The sequence below is a fragment of the Diabrotica undecimpunctata genome, chromosome 1 (assembly GCF_040954645.1).
Source record: "Diabrotica undecimpunctata isolate CICGRU chromosome 1, icDiaUnde3, whole genome shotgun sequence".
NCBI classification, from domain to species: domain Eukaryota; kingdom Metazoa; phylum Arthropoda; class Insecta; order Coleoptera; family Chrysomelidae; genus Diabrotica; species Diabrotica undecimpunctata.
Genome location: NC_092803.1, coordinates 72,404,113 through 72,431,402, shown reverse-complemented (window position 1 = coordinate 72,431,402; position 27,290 = coordinate 72,404,113). Strand labels below are relative to the sequence as shown.

Genomic DNA, 27,290 nt, shown 5'->3' with positions numbered 1-27,290 from the left:
AATATAGGAGTAACCGAAGCTAATTTCCAGGACGAGGGGAGAGAACCTTGATTAAAAGAAGCATTCATTATAAGAGATATAGGGATGGCTACAGATTCTGCACATTGTTTGAGGAAAAAAGAGGTGAGTCCGTCTAATCCAGGTGATGAATTATTTCGTATTTTCCTTAAATGATGTTTAATTTCATCCGGTGTGAAAGATATATTGTCAAGAGTTTTAGACAAACGTGGGCACATTATTTGAGGAATGGTATCGTTAGGTTCATTTGTAAAAACCTGAGAAAAGAATAACCATAAACATTCCGAAGATTCGTTATTCGAAGAACATAAAGACCCGTCAGCTTTTTGAAGTAACGGTAGTAACGACTTTAGAAGATAAAGATGTACGAATGTACCGATAAACTTTTTTACTATTACTTTTTATTATTAAACTTGTAGCAATGTTTAGTGTTTTAGCAATATATGCTGTAATGTGTTATAATGAACTATGATTGGATCATAAAAATAAATTTTTTAATGGAGTGAGTCTGTAATTTTATTGCAGAAAGGTACCAAAGTAGATGAAAAACACACATTTATCAATGAACAATATTATTAAATTGGAAATTATTAGTTCTAGTCTACGTGTATAGATGTAGGTGACTTAAAAAAAATTATCATGGCGCAAAACTAAGGATTATCATATCCAGACAGTTTTTTTTGCATATTTCTCGAAAGTGTTAACATGACTCGAGTCCCTTTCTGAAATAACATGTTCATATTTTTTTAAATTATTTATATCTTTATTAATATTTATTAATATATCTACGAAATTTATTTTAAATTTTAAACAATCCTTTTCCTAGCACGGTTTACATATAATTTCATTTACCACGTGAAGGTAGACAAGGCAACACAATATCTCCCAAAATTGTCCAATTGGACAATGGTGAATGTGGATGATTTAACAAGTTACATATAAAGAAACGGAGTATTAAAATAAAGGCAATATATTAATCATTTGTGATATGCTGGCGAAGTATCTAATTTTAACAGCGATACAAAAATAGAGATTAAATTGATGAATAATTAAATAGTGAAGCCTATAAAATACAATACATAATACTAAATACAAACAATAATTAGTACATTGTTTCCGTTCATTAACGTCAGAGTTAAGGGCACATTTTTGGAAATCGTGTCGACTCTGGATTTTAGTGCGCATGTCTGATGATTAGCAACACTTGAAATCGTGATAACATGTTAAATTTTAAGAATTCAAAGAACAAAAAAGCCTTTAATCGGAATGTAAAATATATAATAAACTAGAGTATTTTTTTAAATATTGCTTCGATTTTTAATTGTTATAAAAAATATTTAATAATGGTTCAGAAGCACCAGTATCTGACACTGAGTAACTTGGATGTACCCAGTCGACAACCCAATAACTGACACATTTTATTAATGCAAAAATTGTTAAATTAGTTGTGAAATATTATTAAAAACTAAACATAATCGGAATATTTCAAAAACTCGGGAACTCTAAATGCTCCCCGTTCGTTTGCTTTAGTGGTTTTCAATTTTTTCTTTAATGTCCTTAACGTTATACCATACGTAATAAATATTTGTACCTATTTTATATTAAATTTTAATAATTTTTTAATATTTTAATGAACGCCACTGTTCAGCACAGTAGGCACAATTGGTGACCGTCAGGTTCTAGGAAAGAATAGGGAAGGAAGGCTAAAGAAAACATGGTGGGAGAGCGTTAAATCAGACATTTCAATGAATAGAATTAATATGAGTATGATACAAGATAAGATGTGGATAAATGTAAGGATGAAAACCAAGTCTGCTTAGGGATAAAAGTATAAATAATTATGATGATAGATATAATAAACTGATCTATCAACATCACAAAAACAAATCTAAAATTAGGGATCAAATCTTACATGCAATAGATCTCTTGGCAATACCAGAATACAAGAGCCGGATTCATCATCATCATCACTGGCTCGACAACCCTTTTTGGGTCTTGGCCTGTTCTCGGATTCTTCTCCATTCCGATCTGTTTCGTGCTTTTTTTCTCCAGTTTTTTATTTTTAAGGTTGTTATATCATTTTCTATTTGTTCTAAGTATCTCAGTTTCGGTCTTCCTCTTGTTCTTTTTCCTACTGGCATCTGTTTGAATATTTTGTTTGGTATTTCGCCTTCTTCCATTCTTTCTACATGTCCTATCCAACGCAGCCGTCCTATTTTGATGAATGTTATAATATCCGGATCCTGGTATATTTTGTATAGTTCAGAGTTGTATCGTCTTCGCCATATTCCGTTTTCTTTTGTGCCCTTGTATATGTGTCGCAAGATTTTTCTTTCGAAGGTGGCTAACAACGTTTCCTCTCTTTTAGTAAGTGTCCAGGTTTCTGAGCCATATGTGAGTACCGGTCTTATTAGGGTTTTATATATTTGGCATTTTGTCTTTCTTGCGACGTTATCTGATCTTAGGTGTCTAATTAAGCCATGGTAACATTTATTTGCAATAAATATTCGCCTCTTCACTTCCTCCGTAACGTTATTATCAGACGTGACTAGGGATCCCAAGTATATAAAGTTTTTTACCTCCTCTATGTTGTATTCTCCTATTGTTATATTTTGTGGCTGCCTTATTTCTGCGTTTTTTCTTACCTGCATATATTTTGTTTTGGTCTGATTGATTTTAAGACCACTATTTTGTGCAGCTCGTTCTATTTGGTTGTATGCCTCTATCATTTCTCTTCTTGATCTTGCGATTATGTCAACATCATCTGCAAATGCTAGTATTTGCACGCTTTTATTAATGATTGTTCCTCGTGTATTGACTGTTGTGTCCCTCAGTATTTTCTCGAGAACGATGTTGAACAAGATGCATGATAGAGCGTCTCCCTGGCGTAGTCCCTTTTTCACATCTATTGTTTCCGTTAATTCATTTTGTATCCGGATTCTACTTTCTACTTTTAGAGATTCTTTTATCAGTTCTATTAGTTGTGTTACAAGAGCCGGATTAGTGTTAAACAAATACCTAAAGCAAATTGGAAATTATAAGATTCCTATGTTCAATTACAAATGAAACACTAAAACTAAGAAACACACTTTAAAAAATATGCTTACCATCTTCATATCTACTGAACCTACCTCTAACTACTACCTCTACCTACTTACTACCTCTTTATATCTACTGAAGGAGGTAAGCAATAAGATTTTTATAGGAGCGATGAAATCAACACTTGTGGATGCCATATTATCTGAATCTAACGAACCGTCTTTACAACGCCGCAGACAGTTACTGGTTCAAATATATAACCAAAATATGGACAATCAAATTTCAATATTCACCAGGAATAGTGGGAAATGAAAAAGCTGATGAAATGACACAATTATCATTTATTTAAGGAGGATTTTGTAAGGGAGTTGGAACAGCTAGTGAGAGATTTTAGCAAAAATGAACTGCAATTAATCATCGGCTGTGATGCGACTGCGCACCGTTTGCTGATTTAGATATACTAAACATGGGAAACGAACTAACTTTCGTAACTTCACAATGAAATGAGATAATCGATATAACACTGGCCATGATTCATGTGGCTAAACTATCAAAAAATGCCATGTGTCAGTTCAGGTGTCTTGTTCAGATCAACGTCACATATGTTTTGAAATAAAATGTTATGAGCCTATCAAGGAAACTTATCGTAACCCTCATAAAACAAACTGAGAGGCAAATCAAGTAGACCTGGAATATTGTTTAGGCAGTATTAAAGGGATGATAAGGCATACATTGACCTAGATATGGCCGCCGAACAATTTCAAGATGTTCTCATGTCAGTACTCGAAGACAACTGTCCGGAAATAGTGAGGAATTCCAACAGGAAAGTACCTGGTGGAAGGACACTTGCAAATCAAAGGACAGAAGTCACACGAAAATTTAAATTCGCCAAAAGATCAGGTGAGTGGCGCGATTATCGCAAAGCTTTGACTGAATATAATAAGGAACTAAAAAGGACAAAAAGAAAATCATGGAGAAAGCGTTACGAGAAGATAGAACTGACTGCAGAAATATCAAGACGTCATAAAGTTCTCCCAAAGGACCCTCAGATAAGTATTTCCTCGCTTTATAAGGAGTCAGGTGAATACACTCAGAATTTTGAAGAGACCCTGAAAGAATTTTTCAGAGTGCACTTTCCTGAGTCTAAAACAACACTGAGAGAAAACTTAAGTAAAGTCAGATCAGGACGTAGTACATTATAGATGAAATTAGAGATACCGAATGGATAATGATTTCTGACCATATGCCATCCAGATATATGAGACATTTGTCGGCAGGGTTATACCTGGTATACAGACAGGTCTAACATTACAGAAAGATCGGTTGCGGAAATATTCGGTAGTGATGGAAATTTAAACATTTCTATTCCACTAGGAGAATAGACCTCTGTATTTCAGGCAGAGATTTTTGCAATCTTGTAGTGTGCAAGAGAAATTAAGAAGAGAGCATTCGAACTGAAGCGTATCAATAAATTCACAAATAGCCAAGTAGCCATAGGGTTCTGATAAGCGCCAAGCTAGACTCTAGGCTAGTGTTAAACTGGCGCAACATAACAGTGTTACCCTGGTATGGGTTCCAGGTCACCTGGGAATGCATAGCAATGAAAGAGCTGATGCACTTGCCAGAAGTGCGGCAGCTACAAAATTGTTCAGCTCAGAGCGGGCCATGGAAGTGCCAAAAAGCATCGTAAAAATGTATATTGGACGGATATATGTTAATAGGGCTGAAGTGCTGCGGAAAACAAGCAGGAATCAGCTCAGAGTCATCGCAGGCTTCCTTACTAGTCAAAGGACATCTGCATATAATGGACTTGTTTCATGGAGACCTAAGTTGCAGACTCTCTAGTAGAGAACCTGAAACAGTCCACCATATCTTACATAACTGCGACGTATTAGATAGCAGGCGGCACACACTTTTTGGAGACTACCAAGTGAGTCCAAAATTATGGTACCCATCCACTAGAAATGTACGAGCTGGTACAGCGTTCTAGAATCCCGAAATGGGTATCATGAATAAAATGAGATGTACAATAAACCGACTGGCTGCAGTACGACCGGTTTACAATAAACGGCTTCCATGGAAAAAAACTTCACTTTTCATCGAAATAAGATGAAAAAAAGAAGAATAAAAAAAGAAATACGAAGAAAAAATCTAGATAAGCAGCAGGCTATATAATTTGTCACTCACATTTATACCTCCGTATTCCTTCTAAATTATCAAGTACTTTTTATTATAAAATTATTCATCTCAGTTATAAGTTATATTTTAATGAAAACACTCATTTAAAGGAATTATTTTCCTCCCCAAAATATCTATATTGTCTGTACTACGTGACTAAAAAACATATGTGACAATTGAATACATCAAAATTAAAATTAAAACTTACCGTCTTGTTTATTTGAACTACTATCGTCTTTCTTGAGTTGGTTGACTTGCAGATTCTGATTAGGTAGTCCGTTCAAAATCAGCAACGGGAAAGGTATAGATGGCGTTCCAGACGCATTAGTTTTCAAGGGTATCTGAATATTTGTTGTTGGATTGGGAGTGGCAGGCTTGGGCTGGTTTTGTATTGGCTTTGGCGCGATTTTGATCGGTGTGAAACCAATGTCTTTCGGTTTCTCGGGGGAAAGTACGGCTTGTACGGCTGATAAAGGTGGCACATGGACAGCTTCTTCGTCGAATTCCGCATCAACTTCGGACCTAAAGGTTGAAAAATTTTATTAATTCATGAATTCAAGTTTTTACATAAACATCATTTATATATATATATATATATATATATATATATATATATATATATATGCGTATATGAGACAAAAATTTAATTTTACGAAAAGATCAGATAGCACAGGCTATCCTAGTGAAAAAGGCATTGCAAATATATAGATCAGGACAATAAACCCATTTGAGCCAATAACTTACCAGGTCAGAACAGGATTTATCCAATTTTTCTATAGAATGGAAATGACCTTCTGCATACAAAAACATGTATTACACTACATTATGTATGACACTATCTTAGAGTGGGGTATGCACCAAGATCATGAAGGCTTATAAGGCCCGTAGCTTTTATACCTAAATATGGCAAAACTGGACAGGAAAATTCTCACTCTCAGTCATTTGTATTGAAGACTCAGTACAAATTTCTCTCGGTCCATTTGGAATGGTGTTTTAGATGAAAATCCGATACAGGGATAATATACATATAGAGCAGAGATTTTCTACGGAAACGGCACTGCATCGTCTCGTACAGAGGGTGGAGTATGTTCTAGAGAACCAAGAGGTGATGCTCGGTGCGTTTTCGATATAGCGGTATCATTCGACAACATTTCCTATGAGGGAATCACAATTAAGATTCAGCTGAAAGGAATAGATTAAATAAGCTGGAGGTGGACGGAGTGCATCCTGAAGAGATGGCTTAGCCCCCGGCAAAATTAATCAGATTTTAATTTGGATTTAACATAAGCCCCGAAAAATCCAAAGGCATAAAATGTTCTACGAGGAATTTATATGCATTAGGTCCTCTAAAATTAAATGGTACAAATATAAATTTGATGAGTGATGTAAAGTAACTTGGGGTAATATTAAACACGGGACTTACTTGGAATCAGTAGATAGAACGAATAACAAAGAAAGTGGTGACTACGTTAATGGTAGTCAAATATATTCATGGAAAAATGTGAGGTTTACAACCAGACATGTTATACTGGACTCATAACATATTGGTAAAAACCCCAATAATATATGGATCAGTGGAATGGTGACCAAAGGTGCAACGAAAAAATGCCATCTTCAAATTAAGCAAGGTGCAAAGACTTCCGTATCTTGGAATTAAAGCGGCTCTAAGAGGCACACCATAGAGGGGCACTGAGGTGCTTTAATAGCAGCAGCTATGAAAGCCCTACTGGACCTCGTTTCTTTGCTAATCTTTATAAAAGGGGAGACGAAAATAGTAATTTATGGTTAGATCAGGATACAGTAACATCAGAAATGAAATTGGGGCTACTGTATGGATGATGACTCCTGACCACATGGTATTGATACATAATTAGTATATTTCCAAAGGGACATTTGCTAATGGAAGGGATGGGGGCACAGGGAACACGCAACCCAGGCTACAATATTAGACCTGATACACAGATGAATCTAAAACTGTAGAAGGGTCGGGTTTCACAATTTACAGTAGTGGTAGAAATGTAAACATTTCTATTCTACTGGGAGAATATAACCCTCTATTCCAGATAGAGATTTATGCAATCTTACATTAAGAAAGATAACTTAAAATGAGTGCTTTTAAATTGAGCCGATTACATGCACAGCTATGCACATATAATCAAGTGGCTGTGAGGTCCTAAGAAGCTCTTAAGTTAGTGTGGGAATGCCACTAAGAACTCCATAAAGTGTCACACTGGTACGAGTGTTTAAAGAAATAAGCTGCCCGTTCATTGTCACCGAGTAGGCATAATAAACATATGGGCGTAGATTTACTTGATACCAACATAGCTCGATACAAAATACCAAAAATAAATGGTACATCCGTATCTTTTACCATCTTCTTGATACGACACTTGCTAATGCTTGGATATTTTATAGAAGAATTGGCAAAGCGAAGCAAAATAAAGAAATGGAAACTACCACATTTTTCCAATTTGGAACAGAAGTAGCAAAATGCCTGTGCCTAGTTCGATAAATGACCAACATTAAACGAGGACGCCCATCTACCAGTTCGGTAGAAGAAATGATTGGTATTAAAAAAACAAGGGGACCAACTCAGCATGTCCGTAATAAAGATGTACGGCTGGACCAAATTGGCCACTGGATAATATGGACTACAACGAATCGGTGCAAATTTCCAAATTGCACTGGATATTCGCAAACGAGTTGTAAAAAATGTGGTTTGAATTTATGTTTCAATACAAAAAATATCTGTTCCATAAAAGTTCCATACTGAGGTTTCCTAAAAAAGTGATAACCCATAAAGTTGCACATCTGCAACATTAGATTTTTAAATTTTTTAATATTGACGGAACTTTTTGTTATTTTTTACCAATAAAGACAACAGAAATACATATACTATATCTTTTTTTTGTTGAATTTAAAAGTCATGCATTAAAGGGTTACAAATTAAAAAAAGGGTTTTGCAATAAAATAATTTTGAAAAACACATCAGAATCTTGTAAGTACATACATATTTAAACTTTACTTTATTTACTTTTTAACTTCAAAATAACGATTTTTATCGCGTTATTCAAAATTTCAAGCGCCTATTATAACCCAACAACTTTGAGAAAAGTTACTACGGACCTTGTTTGTTCAGAATGACTCAAATAACTCTTTGCTCCGGGCGAAAAAGTTAATTTTTGAAATTTGTTTGAAAAAACTATTTAAACAAAATCTTAACCAAGCTGGTCCGTGGTTTCTTGCGGATTTGATATTAGGGAATAATTTTTGATAAGCTTGTGCACTTATTTAGTTTCTACGTTTTTGGCTGATTTTTCCATGGATGGCGACTTTTGCGGTAGGTGATGATGGGGTAGTTTCTGGAGGTTGCGGAAATTATTTCTTGGTGTGAAACTTCAGCAATAAATAAGCAATTAATTCCTTGTGGTTCCCTTTTCTAGGTTCATCGTTTTTGGCCGATATCGCGATTTTTCAAGGGGGTGAGTTTTGCGCTAGAGGATGATGGGGTAGTTTTTAAGGATTGGTAAATATCAATTGGAAATAACAATTAATAAGCAATACAATATGCCGTCAAGATGGACCCTGTAGCCCTTTTCCTTGCCGAGATATAGCTATGGCTTTATTAGCTTTACCGTAAAGTTAGCATACCCATTGTTTCTCGGACACGGTTCCAGCAATAATTTGTTCCTTGTGCTAGAACTTCAGCAATAAATTAGCAATTAATTCCTTGCGATTCATTTTTCTAGTTTCATTATTTTTGGCCGATATCTTGATTTTTCCGGGAGTGAGGTATGCGCTAGGGGATGATGGGCTAGTTTTTGAGGATTTGCGATTCACTTCTCTAGTTTCATAGTTTTTGGACGATACCTTGATTTTTCCGGGTGTGAGTTTTGCGCTAGGGGATGACGGGACAATGTTTGAGGATTAATCAGCAATACAATATGCCGCCAAGATGGGATATCTAGATCTTTTCCTTGTCGAGATATAGCTGTGGCAATGCTAGTTTGCTTTACCGCACAGTTAGCATGCCCATTGTTTCTCGGAAACGGCTATAGCAATAATATTTTTCTTTCTATAATTAATTGGCAACAAATTATACTGTTGGTCTGAATTCGGCCTTATAAAATGGATATGCTAACTTTATCGACACAAACAAACCACTAGAACATAACAATAAGAAGGGGATTCCGACCTAAACTGTTCAATACAGACTGTATAAAACATTTAAGAACCTAGACTGAAAAAAAAGGTAATAAAAATAGACAAGGAATATTTCTCTGTCTATTTTCAAAGAAAGACATAGAGAGTGTGTTTTCTAAGAAGGAGACGCTGGATATTGAACAGGGGCAGGAGGCCTAAGTGCAGGCTTATATGTGCATATAGAAAAATCCAAAATTTTTGTCGAAAAAATCTTACATTTTTTAGTTGTTAGGCCAAGTAATTATCAAAGGAAATCTGTAATAGCAATTAACGAGGCAAATAAATAAAAATAAAGACAAACTTACCCCCCAAGGCTGTTGGTGGTGTATGAATCCATATCATCGTTGATATCGAGCTCCTCATCGATGATCTCCTGCTTGATGTCCTCACATCTTGGACCTTCGAAGATGTTGCCATCCTTGTAGATGTCCTGGGGTCTGCTGTGTTTCTTTTTACTGAGAATCTCGTCCATGGCTTTGTAATGTGGCCAATCAGGATCGACTGTTCCTCTGCCTACTCCAGTCTGCACAGACCTCTTAATTCGGTGGTACAAGCATTTCAGGTTCCTCAGTCTCGTTTTGATCTCATCGGGGGTTCTGTAAAATCCACGATGTTGCATATTGGCAGCCAAAAGCCTCATAACGGGGGCTTTTCGATGTGTGAGGTAGAGTTTGTTTTGTATTTGCGGACTGCCCCATAGTTGTATTAACAGTTTGGTTTCGTCTTCACGGAAATTAGTGGTTCGTTTCTTTTGTAAGACGCGCAAAGGGCCCGGATCCATTTGGTCTGAGAAAGAACCAATGATTTCACTGTATAAGATTTTTTGTGTTCGCTGTTTTTTTTTATTTGATTGATTTATACCCAATTCAAAACCCAACGAGATTTTAACTATATAGTGTATTAAAACACAGAGATTATTAGACTAAAGAAAAATTTAAAGTAAAAATGTAGCCAGTCATCAAGATCTATTAAAAACACACAGAAAATCCCCAGAGAATATTTTAGAATATGCTGTTGCACAAATATACACATAGATGTGCATACTCTTTATAATTTTCTTTTTGCAAATTACAGTTTCTTATTGCCAACGAAAACGAAAATAACGAAATGATTTTTATGGTAAGAAATGTTTTTAATAGCGTTACATATAAGAAACAAAAAAGCGAACGAAAATGCATTACACAGAAGAAATAAAATATTTTGAAAATATATATATATATATATATATATATATATATATATATATATATATATAGTGATGCGCAACATACAGCCACTCTTATTCAAATGCCAACCTCACCTGCTCATATGATGATCCAGATCATGATCATCTGGTACATCCTGCTAGATAACTAACGAGGCTCTTACATTCGAGTGTTTGCCGGGATAAGCAATCCACCATTTAATGGCCAACGGCTACGAAGAAGCTGGTATGTGGAAGGGCATTTTGTTGTTCTGAGACTGAGAAATTGGTCTCGAAGGAGGAAGAACCAAGAAAGTGATAGAAGGCAAGGAGAAATGACTGCATTAATATTCGCGTCAGAGACACTATTGATTATGGTATCGGAGACCAAAATCCGGCAAGAGAGGACAACCATAAGAATGCAAGGTGTCCTCGGTCGTCAACATTAATAAATCAACATAAACATAAATCAACTATAGATTATATAACAACGAGCAAGCAAATACACCCTAAACAGGTATTAGATATCAGAACAAGAACACCACCTAACGTAGGATCAGACCACATTATGGTTTTAAGGAAAATCTTAATAAAAATACCACTAAAGAAAAAATTACTCCCAAAATATATGGAAAAATAAATATCTAGACCTTAGAAGACGAAACTACTCGATGGCTATATCAAAGACGATTGAAAGAAAAATTTTAAGAAAACGGCATATTAGAAGAAAATGAAGTACTTAGATTAAAGATGGGAAACCATAAAAAAGAACATAATAACCGCTGCTAAAGAAAGCATGGGAACATGGAAGGTTAATGTAAATGATGAAAGGAAGATCAAACCATGGTTCACCAACGAAATTAAAACTTTTGCATATGAAAAAGAAAAGCGTATATCTACTATCAAAGTAATAAGACACTCTGATCACCTCCATCTGATACTAACTCCATCACAGAAAGTGATGGAGTCGAATAAAACTGGGCAAAAACTAAGTCTCGGCCAAGGAAGTTCTTGGTGAAAGAACTATAAATAAAAATAAATCGTTCCCAAGGCGAAGGACTCAAAGAACGGAAGTAAAGGAACTAATAGAACCAAAACACAGAAAAGCATACGTGGATTAATTATCTAAAAAAGCTCTATGCAGAGGAAGAACAAACGAGGCTAGAACTGGAAACACCAGAAATTAGCACAAATAAAGAACTTAATATAAATTTAAACTAAGTTCGTAAAATACTTGAAAAGCTGAAGAACAGAAAAGCAGTAATGACAGAACAATTAAAAAAATACCAATGTGTCTAAAACATAGAGTTTATGACAAATGTACCTTGCCTGTAACTACATATGCACTGGAGACCATAGCCTTTACAAAGAAAACCTTAGAGCAGCTCAGTACAACCCAATGAGCGATGGAGAGGGCCATGCTAGGGATTAGTTTGAGAGACAGGATTCGAAATATCGACATTCGTGAAAGAACAAAGATTACCGATGTCGCAGAACGTACAGCAAGGCTCAAGTGGCAATGGGTCGGACATGTTGCCCGAGATAATCCCGAAAAATGGACACAGAGATTAACAAACTGGAGACCAAGAGAGAGCATGCGAGGAGTAGGCAGACCACAGAAGAGGTGGGCAGATAATATCAAACAAGTCGCGGGCAAGCAGTGGATGAGAATTGCTAAGAGTAGAAATCAATAGAAGCAAATGGAAGAGGCCTGTTTCCAGCAGTGGATGAATACAGGCTGAAGAAGAAGAATTAATAAAATTATAAAACACAATAAAATACTACTATTAAAAAAAGTAGATACAAAACAGTCAGAAAACTACAGAAGTTTGTTAAATACTACCCTAAAATTTACAACTAAAATTTTACAAGTACTAATAAATCAAAGGAAAAGTTTAGAAGATGAACAACAGGGTTTTCGTAGTGGAAGATCGTGTACAAACGCAATAGTCGTTATAAAGTAAATTACTGAGAAATCACTAGAGTATAATAGACCAGCATTTCTATGTCTGATTGACCTAAAGAAAGCGTTTGACAGTAAGACTCAAAGATGTATGTCCATGTTCTGTATAATAGAGAAGTTCCCCTAAATATTATAAAAACTATCGTAAACATCTACCAAAACAACAAAGTGGAAGTCAGAATAGATGGACAACTTACAGAACCTATAGATATAGGCAGCGGAATAAGACAAGGGGATTCATTGAGCCCCATGCTCTTCAATTTAATCATGGATGAAATCATCAAAATCGTTAACAAAGGAAGATAATACAGAATGGGAAACAAAGAAATAAAAATACTCAGATAACACAGACGACGCAATATTGATATTGATAGCACAAGATGAAGATAGTCTGCAAAAACTGGTCCACAGATTTAACATAAGGGCAAAAGAATTTAATATGACAATCTCGTCTCAGAAAAATAAAACAATAGTATTTAGCAAAGAACCAACCAGATGTAAAAAAGAAGTTGATGTCATCAGTATTGAACAAGTAATGGAAATAAAATACCTGGGAATTACACTGTCCAGCTATGGAGACCTGGACAAAAAAGTTAGTGATCAAGTATAAAAAGCAAATAGATTCGCAGGATGCCTTAATAACACTATATGGCGAAACAAACACATTAACACTGAGATGAAGTAAAGAATTTATAAAGCCAGTGTAAGACCAATAATGACATATGCCTCAGAAACAAGACCCGACACAGCCACAACGCAAAGGCTATTGGAAACGGCAGAGATGAAAGTACTGAGAAGAATTACGCTGAGAGATCGAAAGAGAAGTGAAGACATTAGAAGGAAATGTAACGTACAGTGTATAAATAAATGGACACAAAATAGAAAAAAAGAATAGAATAACCACATAAGCAGAATGGAGGAGACCCGTGTCGTCAAAATAGCAAGAGATAAGTCACCAACCGGCAAAGGAAGTATAGGACGAATCCGCGCAAAAGATGGAGTGACACCAAGAAGAAGAAGAACACTGATCACAAAACAAGAATAAAAATAGGAACCCAACTAACGGAGGAAGTCAACCTTCAATCAGGTATAAGACAGGGTGATAGCTTGAGCCCGTTATTATTTAACTTGATAATGAACAAACTAACAGAAGTAAAAAAGTCAGGAATTGGATACAAAATATGCAACAGAGCAATATTGATTCTATGCTACGCAGATGACTCAGTAATAATATCAAATAATGAAGATGACCTACAACGAATGGTCCACGCTTTGGAATCTAACGCAGGAAAGTTTAACCTGAAAATATCAGCACTAAAAACAAAGTCCCTCGTTATTGCTAGGGAGCCAGTGAGATGCAAAATTGTAATAACAATTACAAATAAAATCTTAAGAACAACAGCGATGAAAACACTGAGGGCAGGAGATAGCAGGTAAAACTTTAAGAGACAGAATCCCTAAGATTCGTCAGATGGGGACGCTAAATATGACAAGAATGGAACACATTAACAGAATGGGAAGAGAGAGACTTGCCCGAATAGTAAGAGATGGAAAAAAAGAAGGTAAAAGACCACAAGGTAGACCCCCTAAGAGATGCAGAGATAGCTGGCAGTCAACATCGCAAATACTACTAAAGCAGACCGGAAACAACAGAAGGAAGAAGGCCCTAACATACGAAGAAGAAGAAGAATATAAGGAACTAGACTAAATAATAAGCAAGCTGGACACTATGAGCAAAGCTACATGGTCTTATGATAATCCATCCACATCAGAAATACTGCTAATTTCGAAGTGATCGATAGGTTTAACTACCTCAGATCTTTCATAAAAAAAAAAGAAGACTGTGGCGAAGAAATCAACACAGGTTGGCAATAACGCGTAACGCAACTATAAAACAAACTCGTACATGGAAAGATAAAATAAACTAATGCTATTAAACAAATTAATCTTTCATATTGCGACATATACATCCGAGATAAGGACGTTAAAGGCTGACAACCGAAAAAAATAAATGCCTTCGAGAATCAGGCGTATAGAAAAATTTTGCTAATATCATACAGAGAATATTGCACCATTTCAATTATAAAGAAATTAAATGTGAACACAAGGCTGTAAACAAAAATAAATCAAAAGGTAAAAGAAATAATAAATTAGACTTACTCACAATCAATTTAATTTAACTATCCAGACGACCGGTTTCGCTTTCTACAATATGCAAAGCATCTTCAGGTCTCGATACAAAGTTAAATAAATGCTGAAATAATAAACCCATATTAGGGTGTTGTCTAATAAAGATAAACAAAGATAGATGATATAAATTATATAAATTACAGTAATTATGCCAATATTACATGTCTGTGGTTTATCAAAATGAATAAAATGTTTAAGCAGACAAGGTAAGACCCACAAATTGGTAAAATAGTCTATTAAACTGTAATGAATTAATAAATGAACAAATAAATAAAACATTACTTACATGCCGGTACTCTATTAATTGATGGTTGAAAGAACATGGTTCAAACTATCCTGTATTGTTGTTTGGAGAACTCAAGTCTGCTATTGTAATTGTTTGACAGTAAACGGGGAAGTTCTTGAGGAGACAGATTTTATCCAATGAAGTAGAGATAGGTGTAATGTAATTGTTTGTTTGATGAAAGTAATATACCATTAAGTTATTTATATTTATTCTAGAGATATATTTATGAAATATGTGTTATTTATTGAGATTTTATTTTTGAAGGTAAAAAAAAATCTCAATAAATAACACATATTTCATAAATATATCTCTAGAATAAATATAAATAACTTTTAAATAACTCAATGGTATAGAACATTACTTTCATCAAACAAACAATTACATTACACCTATCTCTACTTCATTGGATAAAATCTGTCTCCTCAAGAACTTCCCCGTTTACTGTCAAACAATTACAATAGCAGACTTGAGTTCTCCAAACAACAATACAGGATAGTTTGAACCATGTTCTTTCAACCATCAATTAATAGAGTACCGGCATGTAAGTAATGTTTTATTTATTTGTTCATTTATTAATTCATTACAGTTTAATAGACTATTTTACCAATTTGTGGGTCTTACCTTGTCTGCTTAAACATTTTATTCATTTTGATAAACCACAGACATGTAATATTGGCATAATTACTGTAATTTATATAATTTATATCATCTATCTTTGTTTATCTTTATTAGACAACACCCTAATATGGGTTTATTATTTCAGCATTTATTTAACTTTGTATCGAGACCTGAAGATGCTTTGCATATTGTAGAAAGCGAAACCGGTCGTCTGGATAGTTAAATTAAATTGATTGTGAGTAAGTCTAATTTATTATTTCTTTTACCTTTTGAAATGGACTCACACAAGCAACACATTCATGATTTAAAAATAAATCAGTTCTTTCTGATATACTTTAGGCACACAGTGAGAAGTACAGAAGGCCTAGAAAAACTGATAGTCGAGGATAAAATAAAGTTAATTGCAAACGACCGCGAGCAAAGTCTCCTACACGCTGCGTGGAGAGGAATTATTGGCCATTGTCTACACTGCTTCTCTAGCAGCTTACGACAGACAAGAATGGAGAACCACGTTCCGGGCGATCGAGACATGATGTCACTGTACTCTTTCGAGACGAGAGTCAACAGACAGAACAAGATGAACCGCAGATAAAAGGAATGAGAACAAGAACAACTTTAAAATATACACGTTTCAAAGAAATCAACAGGCAGAAAGAGATTATGATCTGTTTGTCGACCAAAAAAAAAACAGTAAAAATCATAAAAAAATATCGAAAATAACTACAGAATGACAATGCTAAGGTTAAAATTACATATATCATGGTGACTAAACGTAATAAAAATGAAAATCCACTAGAATGTAGTTGTAGTGAGCAAGGAAACCATTTAAAAATTATATGTACATTTCTTTCTCTCCTATGCACAACATTATTGAACAACAAAAAATATACCATTTTCATGGTACCAATTTTAATAAAAAATATACTGAATAGGTATAACGTGCCTATTCAGACATTTGTGGACTTACAATTTCAATTCAGTAGAGGTGTGAATGATCTTAAAATACATCTATCTACTACATTACATTAAGATTGATAGATCAACTAATACAAATAAACAATAGACAATGTCAACGAATAAATACGCAGAATATGCGAGAAGAATTAGAAAATCGGAATTTCATTTTACTGCGAGACAGATACATTACACCACATAACTGTGGAGGGAGTGATTCTTGTTATTTCACTGCGAGACAGAATATAGATCAAACAAAATAATGGAAATGCAAAATATAGATTGAAAAAGATGAAGGTACATATATCTATCTAATGCATCGTATTTTTTATATTTGAGATACATATACGAGCCCTAACAACTATATGTTGGAACAAGCAGTTATTTTACGAATATAATGTCAATTTACCGAAATTCTTTTATTTCATTTTTTTTTTTAATTGTAAATATGAAATTAACATTTTTTATGATGTATGGAATTATTTTGCGGCTTAATTATATATTTTATATTGATTACTATTTAATTAATTGCTTGATAATCGAAAACTGCTGACAACTAAATTGAGGGAGCCTTGTAACTGGCTACCTACATCAGAGGGTTGGAAATCTTTTGATTCCAAGCCTTACTTCAAAGGACTTGTGAATGGATGTATCTCCATAGGTTTGGTTCTTCAGTGACCGTTGAAGGATAAGGATTCTTAATATGAGCAAATATAGCTCCAGAGAAATAAAAGCACCTTTGAGTTTATCGATTTATAATTAAATCTTTTTAGAGTAGAGAGGCCCAACACGGCCGTTGCTTACTATACAATATCAAAAAATTCTCTCTTTATAACACGTAAGAGAACACAACGTATGAGAAAATGCCCGATTTCGGCGGAGAGAAATATTTAATACGTGAATTGAGAGTGTTTAAAAATTCGATGCCTCAAGGGCGATGTGTGAGAATGAACTAATAAATCACTACTTGAATATGTTCATTTCTGGAACATAAATATTGGAACATTTTTTGCCTTTCCTCACGTTTCTTAAATTTTATCAACCTGACGCAAAGAAGGCTTTGAAATCAAACATACGACTAGGTAGTACATTGTCAACAATAATTATTATTAAATATTAATAAAACCTGATTAAAAACTTCGAGAAATTATTATTCATCAGTAGCATCAAGGAAAAACACTGCGTGAAATTTCCAGTGAATTGACTGTAGCAATAACTACTGTGTTTAATATAATTAAGAAATATTGTAAAACTGCCAGTATTGATGTTCGCGGCAGAAGCTCAGGTAATCCAAAAGCTGTTTCTCAAAGGAGTGTAAAGTATTTAATTAGAATATGTAAGTCGGGAAGAAGAAATACACTACAAGAAGTAACTGCTAGGTGGAATAGAGAAACTGGGATGAATGTTTCCAGAGAATGCTGTCGCAAATATATCCACAAAAGCGGTCTTAGTTTTTATAAGGTATGTTTGATAGGTTCTTCTTGACAATATAAATTTTATATTTTTTTCCAGTAGGCCAAAGAAAAACCATTGTTGGCGGAAACTCGAAAAAGGAATTGTTACATTTGGGCTAAATCAAAACTTTCGTGGACCACACATAACTGGAACAAAATTATCTATAGTAACGAAAGCAAATTTGAAAAAACAGAAGCATTCCATAAGGATTGTCCCAAAAACAGGGCATCATGGTATGGTGTTGTATGTCAGCCAAATGGTTGGAAACTTTACATTTTATTGAAGACATAGTAAACGCAGCCAAATATCAAGATATTCTTAAACTTTCTGTTCTACTAATTGCGGCAAAGTTATTTCCATCCGGATATTTTATCTTTCAGCAGGACGGAGCCTCATGTCATATAGCTAAATCTACCAAAAATTGGATGGGAGAAGATGACATTCAAGTTTTGTCACGTTCTTCTAGCAGCCCGGATTTTATTCCAATAGAGAGAGACACTTTGGCACAAAATGAAACAATGTCTAAGAAATAACCCTCAGCGTACTTTGCCACAACTAGGTGCTAAATTGCAAGAAATATGGGATAGTTTCACCTCTGAATTCTGTGAAGGCCTAGTTGATACAATGCCTCATAGAGTTCAGGCTGTTATTCAAGCTAAGCTTTAATTTGTTAAAAACTCCTTGTCCCAATATTTAGTTGTCAGCATGTTTTGATTATCAAGCAATTAATTAAATAGTAATCAACATAAAACAACAAATCAACATTAAACTGTAAAAATAATTCCATACATCATAAAAAATCTTGTTTATTTATTTTATTTAGCATATGGCTCAATACATGGAGTAAATACAGTAATAATTGTAAAAAAATGTTGTTAATTTCATATTTACAATTAAAAAAAATATAAGAACCACTTGTTCCAACATATAGTAGTTGTTAGTGCTCGTATTAAACTCTACAAAGTACATGCAAACATTTTTATAATGTATTATTATTAATACTCGTAAGATAATCAACAAATCGAAAAATTAAGTAATGGGAAATAATATTTTGATTATCGGATGAGCTTAAAAAAATCAATGGAAAGATGAATGAGAATAAAAACAAATAGTTTATCAAGAATATACAAAGTTTGTAAACAAAAATTAAATTTCTTTGATTGTAATCAGAAGTTCGTAATACCCCTACCAAAGAATATAGACGCTTATATTCTTTGCCTTTACTATGGTGTTGGTCAATATCGGATAAATTTTATTTTAAGTAATCATTTGTGTGAAAATATTGGCTGCGGATATATTATATTGGAAATACAAGGAAAAAGTTTTGACTTTTACCACATATGAGAATTAAGATTAAATATAAAGAACTACTGCTGATTGTCTAAAGACAAATTCAAGGAAGAAATATACACATATTCCAACGTATATAGATATACCATCTTGAAGTTTTAATAAAGATTATTACTATACAGAAGAATATCTTGAAATTAACTAAAAAATTGACATATCGTCTACTTTCGGCAACTCAGAGATAAAAAAACACAATGAATGACCCTGTATTATTGTCAAAAACAGCTGCTATGACCGATTATAAAAAACAACTTACCAGAATATGTTTGAAACACATGGTTGTAAGACAATAAATCAACTGTACATAGGTAATATATTATTACTTTATTTTGAATTAATGTTTAAACAATAATAAAACTGACACAAAATGTTTACACCTATTAAATCCCTGACGGCTCCGGTTTGTATTAAAACACCCCCCATCCCTTGCACGAGACAACCAAAAAGGGAACTGCAATTGGCAAAGTGCGCGCGCTACTAACCCTACCGTATTGATTATTTGATTTTATTTAATATCTAAGTACTTATATACTCAACCGCGTAACTAACTTACTAAATTTAAATCAATTTAGAAGCTTTTCTGTTATGATACGTTTTAACAAAACAACTTAGGCTGGCAAAATACACAAAAATGATCACATGTTAGGACAAAATTTAACAATAAGTTTTAAAACAAGTTTAACCACACTTTTGAAGTTTCAAAACTTACCCGTAACTGCTATTTTCATGCCAATGTCACCTTACAACTACTGTTCCAGCCTGTCACCGCCACTGCACTAATATTTTTTCAAATTTTTTTTTGTAACGTACGTAAGTAAGGCGATTGTGGTTCGTGATGGCTGAAACTGAATCGCGCGAAGCCGCGAAGGCCTGGCAAGGGGTGCTGAACTACCCTACTGAATCGGTGATCAATGTGTTAACGCAGGCGCATTTCATCGACACACTTAAGTATACAGGGATATGTTGTGAGGGGACGATAAGAAAGGGGAATAATAAGCGCAACCGGGGGTAACGTCGATTTCGGACTAGTTTGTGGGGATTTAAGCTCTTCGCGGCGTTGCTGCAATGAGAAAAATTTCTGAAAGTCTAAGAATTTTATAAACCTTAACATTATAATTGAACTGTAAATAGTTGCATTGTATTGCAGTGTATGACACTGAAGGGCAATAAAAATAAATAAATCAGGATGTTCTCTTGGGGTCTTGTAAGTTTAACTGTTATGAGTATGAAGTAGGGAGAACGCTTTCTGTGGGATACGAAGTGGAAATGGTAATCGGAGAAATAAATATGTGGGCGAAACAAATTGCAATAGGTATGTAGGAAAGAAAGAGTAAACTAGAAATGGATTTCATATAATTGCAAATAGAGAAATTAAAGAGAAAGTTGTAGAGCTTGTAAGAAAGAGTGATAGGATAATGTCGGTAAAATATCTAGGTATTTGATACAGAAAATTTGTAGTTGACGATAATAAGAGATATTTATGTGTTAATATAAGAACTATAAGATATATAATCATGTAGATTAACATTTCGGAACATAAAAGATTAAAAGATGAATATTAAAAGTGGAGAAGGAATGTGTATTCAAGTAAAAATATGACAAAAAATGTATTGGAATACGAAAGGCATGACAATTAATACTTATAGATCAGAGAAATATTTATTAATATATGCTATTAAAATTGTTTTGTTTATTAGTTTTTTCAAGTTACAAACATTTACTTTTTACATTTTTTTACTTCACTTTGTGTTTAAACATATTTAGTAATTTTTCCTCCCTTGCAATGAATGTTCTTGTTTCTGAAGTGTATATTACAGTAGGTCATACCTCTGTTTTGTATATTTACCTTAATTTATGCTTTTCGCTTTTTATCTGTTTGTCTCTAAATATTTTTTTGTTTAGGTATATAAAAAGGTACTGTTTCCCTCTGGAATTCTTATTTTCGCATAGCTATCTATTATAACATCTATCCTATTCATCAGAAATAATAAATTATTTATATTTCTACTTCTTCAAAATCTATTGATCACTGGGTATCTATTAATTATAAATGCTGACAGTCGGATTTTCTTTTTGTGTACCTACTGACATACATATATTTTGTTTTTACTTCAATAATTGACAATCCAATTAGGCTTTGGATTCCAACTCTTGAAATGATTTTATTTCTCTTGTTTATTTTACTCTGACCTATTTTCGATATCTTTTTGAAACTCTTAATAAGTATTATAATAAATAATCCCGTTGATATTGCATCCCCATTTTCTGTTTTTTTTTCTTCAATTTATAAATTTTCTGTATCAATTATTGCTTATGAATATCTTATGGTCATTTATATTATCGATTCTTACCAATTTGTTTGTTTCGTTAATGTTCATATTTCATAAGTCTTCAATCATTAATTTTCTGCTAAACTTATCAAAAATTTGTTCAAGCCTAGACATAGTAAGTGTACTTCTGTTCGTAATTTATATGGCTTCCATTATTTACCTATTTTTAATTAGATGGCTTTGGTAAAGACCTATTAGCGAGACAAACATTATTTACCTTAACGTGTGAATTAAATGTATTGTAGATCTTTCATTTTTAAATCCTTGTTGTTCTTATTATTTTCTCTGTCTTATTCTGAAGCTATTTTCTTGTGGCATGTTAAATTTACTAATGTTTGTATTTTGAGAACGATTTCCGAAGTGGAAATTGAAACGCCAATAAACTTACTTTAACCTTTAATTGTGGCTTATTCCCATTTAAATAGTAATTATTTTCTCTGTGTATATTGTCAGTCTTTCACTTACTGTTTCTGTCAGTACTTTGTATGTTATAGTTAGTAGATGTAACATACTAAGTATTGACAGGAATAATAAAATAAGGACTATATTCACGAAGAAAATAATAATTAGTTTTTGCATAATGTATAATTTATTCTAGTTTTGATTTTGGGATGACAGTGCACATCTTCCACTTTTCGAGTGGTTCTTTTTTCCATATCGTTTTAATAAATTCTGAGATATTTTGAGTCAGCTGTTCTTCCAGATATTTTAATGATTTTTTAAAAATTTCCAACGCATGCTCCACATTTTCTGTTTTTGACAAATACAGACCAACAATTTTACTTTTGTGTACTTGTGTTGTAGGCAATGAAAAAGGTTACAAAAATAATAAAAGTCAAACTTGAAAATATTGTTGAAAATTTCATACTAACATTTAATATTTCGGCATTAATGGTAATAGAATGTGGCAACGTCGCCCAATGGATTTATCGGCAATTCCTGGAAATAATCTGTACCTCATCAAACAATAGTAGCTCTTTATTCATTATAATAAAATAATAGTTAACAATAGATACACATAATTGAGCGTAATTATAACCTTTTACAAAACAAAAAAAGCATTGTACAAAATAGATATTTAAAAACAAAAAATATCCAAAATAGTGTGACGACGAAGTAATCAAAGCATTTTTATCTTTACACAGGTATTGAGACTTTTGCGAGTCGTCATTTGATACCTGCATAATTAGGGAACACATAAGCGTAGAATGAAGTTAGTATTTGGAGGGGTTTGAATGATAAATTCGTTTCAAAATTATCTTCGTCTGTTGACAAAAATATATAATACCTACCTACATAAAAAATGCTACAGTAAAAAAGTAAAGTTTGCCTTCCTTTTTATTTCAGGTAAATTGACAATACTGTCTTGAAATAAAAATTTCACTTACCAGTTATTGCAAAATTGAAATTGTTTATGCCAGAAAGCTTTGATCCACAGGTTGTGTAGACTGTTACTGTTAGGTCTACACAAATTCTTCTTCTTCTTCTTTTTATGTAGACATGACTCTGCCTGTTTTTTAATGTGCCTCCAGTAAGCTGTCGTTCCATCGTTTATGTCGGATCACGAATAGGAAGGCAATCAGTACGATTAACCGTCTCTAGCAGTCTTTACTACTCCATTTGTTGTCATTTGACTTATATAATCGTTCCATTCTACTCTTCTATTTCTTATTTAGTCCTTGATGTTCTACACCTTGCATCTACGTCGTATATCTGTACTTCTAGCTCTGTCCCATAGTGTATTACCATCAATTTTTCTAAGAGTTTTCATCTTTGCTCTTTCTAACATTCCTTTGTCCTTTCTGTGCCAGGTCGTGTTTCTGCCGCGTATGCCATTATTGGTGTGATGCATGTTTTGTAAATACTGCCTTTCATTTCTTTCCCGATATTTTTATTTTCCGTAGAGTTTCAATCAGGCAACTTGCGGCTCTGTTTGCTCTAATACGTTAAATTTTCTGGCGATTATATTAAATTGTAAAGCAGCATACGTTGTAAATTGTTTTCACTTTGAGAGAGTAATATTGCGTCGGCAATTTGGTCAGTTAGTTTTTCTTCTACTTTTACTTTTATTGTGTTGTAGTCCTTTTATTGTGTATGAAGTGGATGAAGTCCTTTTATTTGACCCTGTTAAATGCCGTCTTAATGTTCTCGAAACATAGATATGCCGGTTTCTTGTTTCTTGGGAAATTGATATAGAATATTACAACTGATCCTTAAAGGCAAAATAGAAGGACGTATAGGTGTAAGAAGGAAACAAGTTTCTTTATTAAGAAACATTCGTGAATGGACTTAGATATCAAATGCAGGACAATTATTCCATGTGACAAAAGATCGAGAAGCCTTTGCAGTGGTCATCTGTTACGATAAATAATGACTCATCTAAACTGTAAACATCTTTTTCTAACAAGTATTTTTTAGCAGGTAATACCCAAACGGGTCCCCTCTTATACCTGCGATTGGAACTCTCCAGAGAAGGGTCAAATAAATTCGTTGGCGACCGAAGATCAAAGAAGCTTCAAGATAAACAAAATGAGGTATAAAACCGGTCTTCTTCCATGGTGTTCGAGACAATTCAAGGGTCAACACAGGTGAACATCCGTGGGCTTCGAAGGGATTCCCGAACAACAGCTGTTTGATATATATAGCGGAACTTTCATTGTGTGAGGCAGTCTGAAAATATAATCGAGTCGAGTTTCGAATTGTAACGCGGAAATAAATTTTGTAAATAAATAATATAAATTAAAGTATTTGTGATAAGTGTAAGAATATTGTATATATAAATTAAATAAAGACTTTAATAAACTAGGTGTTAGAATATTTTTATAATAAATAAAGTTACTTAATAAATTAGACTAATAAACTCAGTTCACATTACCAAAGTCAGATAATTCAGATATGGCACGTGAAAATTAAGAAGAAGTGGTCATAGTCTACCCCTCTCATGTTCCTGACTTTTGTTGTTTGCAACTTTTGATGCTTTTGATTTTTAGATACCATTTTACTATCAAGAGAAATCTCCCCCACCACACATCAAGTAACTTTTGCTCATCTTCATTATCTTTTTTATACACAAGGTTTGTTCCTACAACTGACTTATATATAGGTTCTTTTGTTTTTTTTTTTCGCATTACAATCCTCCGAACCTATCTTTATGTCATGTTTTGGTATTTTACTAAACTCGTTTGCTAATAATTCGTAGAATACGTCTTTGCCCTCAGCATCATTACCTTCGGTCGAAGCATGTGTATTTTATAATGCTTTTATTTTTCTTGCTTATAATTTTCTATCATTTCCTTAAATTTGGAAAAATATTACATAGTGCATTTCACATATTCCATTTCTCATTACCCCTTATTCAGTCCCTTGCACAGCCACCACGTCGATGTTGTACTTTTTCATTTCTAAATATATGTATATCACTTCCTAACAGTTCTTAATCGTTTTCCTATATTCTTTTCCGTTCCAATGCAGTAATTGTTTGCAACCGTTATCTTCTTTTTGCCACCTCTGTTTTTTTATTAGTTTTTTTTTTTACTTTTTTTAAGAATATCTTCCAAGGATCTTTGTATCGTATAAGCTTTGTATCCTCATAGCTTAAAATATGATCTATTTTTTCTCATCCTGTTTTCTTTCTATTAGTACCTGCAATATGAAATGTGAAAAATATTTGTATATTTGATGTGTAGATATTTTGTATTAGTCTTGATAGGTATGTTTATATAAAATATAAATTTAAAGGATTGTGAGTAGATACTTTTCTTTCCACAGCATATTTAGTTTTCTTCGAAAGCCGGCTTCTATATAAGTAAAGAGACACAAGACCTGGTCGGTGCAACCTGGATTTGGTATGAAACCTGCTTGTTTCAATTAGGATAGCTTTGAGGATGATTGAGTTTATTGTGTTAAAAATTAGTCTTTCAAGTAGTTTATACGTTATAGACAACAAAAGGTATATCCGTTATAATAGGTAAATGGTTAGATTCTAAAAAAACTTTGTTGACTGTCCAATTACAAAGTGTAGCAATTCCATTATCGATGAGTGTTATATATACTGCTGATTTATAAACTTGCTTGTGGTGTGGCTTTCCACTGTTAATAATAATTATTATAATATTCACTGTTAATAATTGGTATTTTCTATGGACGCAAGTAAATTATTACCAGCAACGTCATTCCTTCCGCAACCCCACACATCATGATGACAATTTAAATCACCTGCCGCAATAAAAGGTTTTCCTAGACTTTCAAAAAATTTATTCTCTCCAAAATATCCATTCCCTTTTATCTATTTTCAAATTTGGTTTATATAGAATATAATTATATCAATTCTAGTATGTTTTCTAATATTATTTTAATAGCCACACCTAAATATCCTAAAAAGGTTTACTTTTACTGAAAGCATAGATAATTTTTTTAGTAATATGGCATCACCAGCACATCCATCCTCTCTATTACATCTAAAAATATTAAAATTACTAATAATATTCTTTTTAGAACCAATTTTCTAATATAAAATCTAAATAAACCATCTAAACAAATATTTTTGTCTATAAGAATTTTTTTTATGCTTTTCCTATTATGAATTATATATATATATAGATTTAGTATTTATACGGTACAACTACGAAAATTGCGATATTAGATTATGGTTTACATCTATTTTAAGTGATTCTAATAAATTTTAATCTGGTGAGATTTGAAAGTATTTCTGTAAAATATTTTTGGGCGTGTGTAACGTAAAGTCATTAGTGATAAATATTTTGTGCCCCTTCAGCCTGTCATCTGTATATGTTTTAAATTGTCCAAATTACACTGCACTTGATGACATTGGAATTTTAATATTTTTTTTATGTCATTCTGAGTATCCTGATCTGTTGTTATTGTTTTCAATATGCCTAGTTTTATTGACTTATCTTTGCTGTTTAGTATGGAGTATCTCGTTTATTGTTGGATTTGGTTGATTAGCTGTGTTCGTATTTCTCTTTAGATCCTGTGTATAAAATATTTTCAGTTACAACCATTTTCTGGAACAAAATTTTGCTTTGAAACATTCATTGCAGTTTTTTCTAGCATTTTCTCGGTGATCATCACATAAGACAGTTCCCCTTTTTGGTCACCAACCACCTTTTGGTGGTTTCTCTACACAATATGGACATATAATTTTTCCGTTACATTGGTTACCTATGACCATATTTCAGGCATTTATTACATTGGACGATCCATTGAAATGTTTCCACGTAAAGTGTTTCTGCATCATAAATAAGTTTTTCTATAATTACTTGTGAGGAGATCATTTGTCCTTTAAATGTAACTTAGGCAAACATGCAAAATGTATATATTGCATATTTTATGCAAATATCTCCGGATTTTGCATATTTATACAAATATTGCCGCATCGGAAAAAATGCATGAAATCGACTTAAAACATATATCCAAAAGATTCGATGAAACGTCTCAAATGATAGAAGAATCTTCTAAAAAAAATGATGATAAATTCGAGACTGTTTCCAAAAGATTCGATGA

The 27,290-nt window shown here is 33.3% G+C and overlaps 1 protein-coding gene across 2 annotated transcripts in view; it reads right to left on the bottom strand.

Moving 5' to 3' along the window:
• LOC140450610 (uncharacterized) overlaps nucleotides 1-20,442 on the bottom strand; it is a 30,688-nt gene extending 10,246 nt beyond the window's left edge. Inside the window, exons 1-3 of one of the 2 annotated variants that reach the window (XM_072544269.1) lie at nucleotides 20,147-20,442; nucleotides 9,744-10,224; nucleotides 5,444-5,757 (exon numbers count right to left, since the gene is read on the bottom strand). In XM_072544269.1, the coding sequence (XP_072400370.1) occupies nucleotides 5,444-5,757; nucleotides 9,744-10,224; nucleotides 20,147-20,165 (814 nt within the window). In that variant the 5' untranslated portion in view covers nucleotides 20,166-20,442. Of the gene's footprint in view, nucleotides 1-5,443; nucleotides 5,758-9,743; nucleotides 10,225-19,693; nucleotides 20,082-20,146 lie in introns of those variants that run through there. The other variant, XM_072544271.1, reaches the window with a different exon arrangement.
• Nucleotides 20,443-27,290: the final 6,848 nt, after the last annotated feature.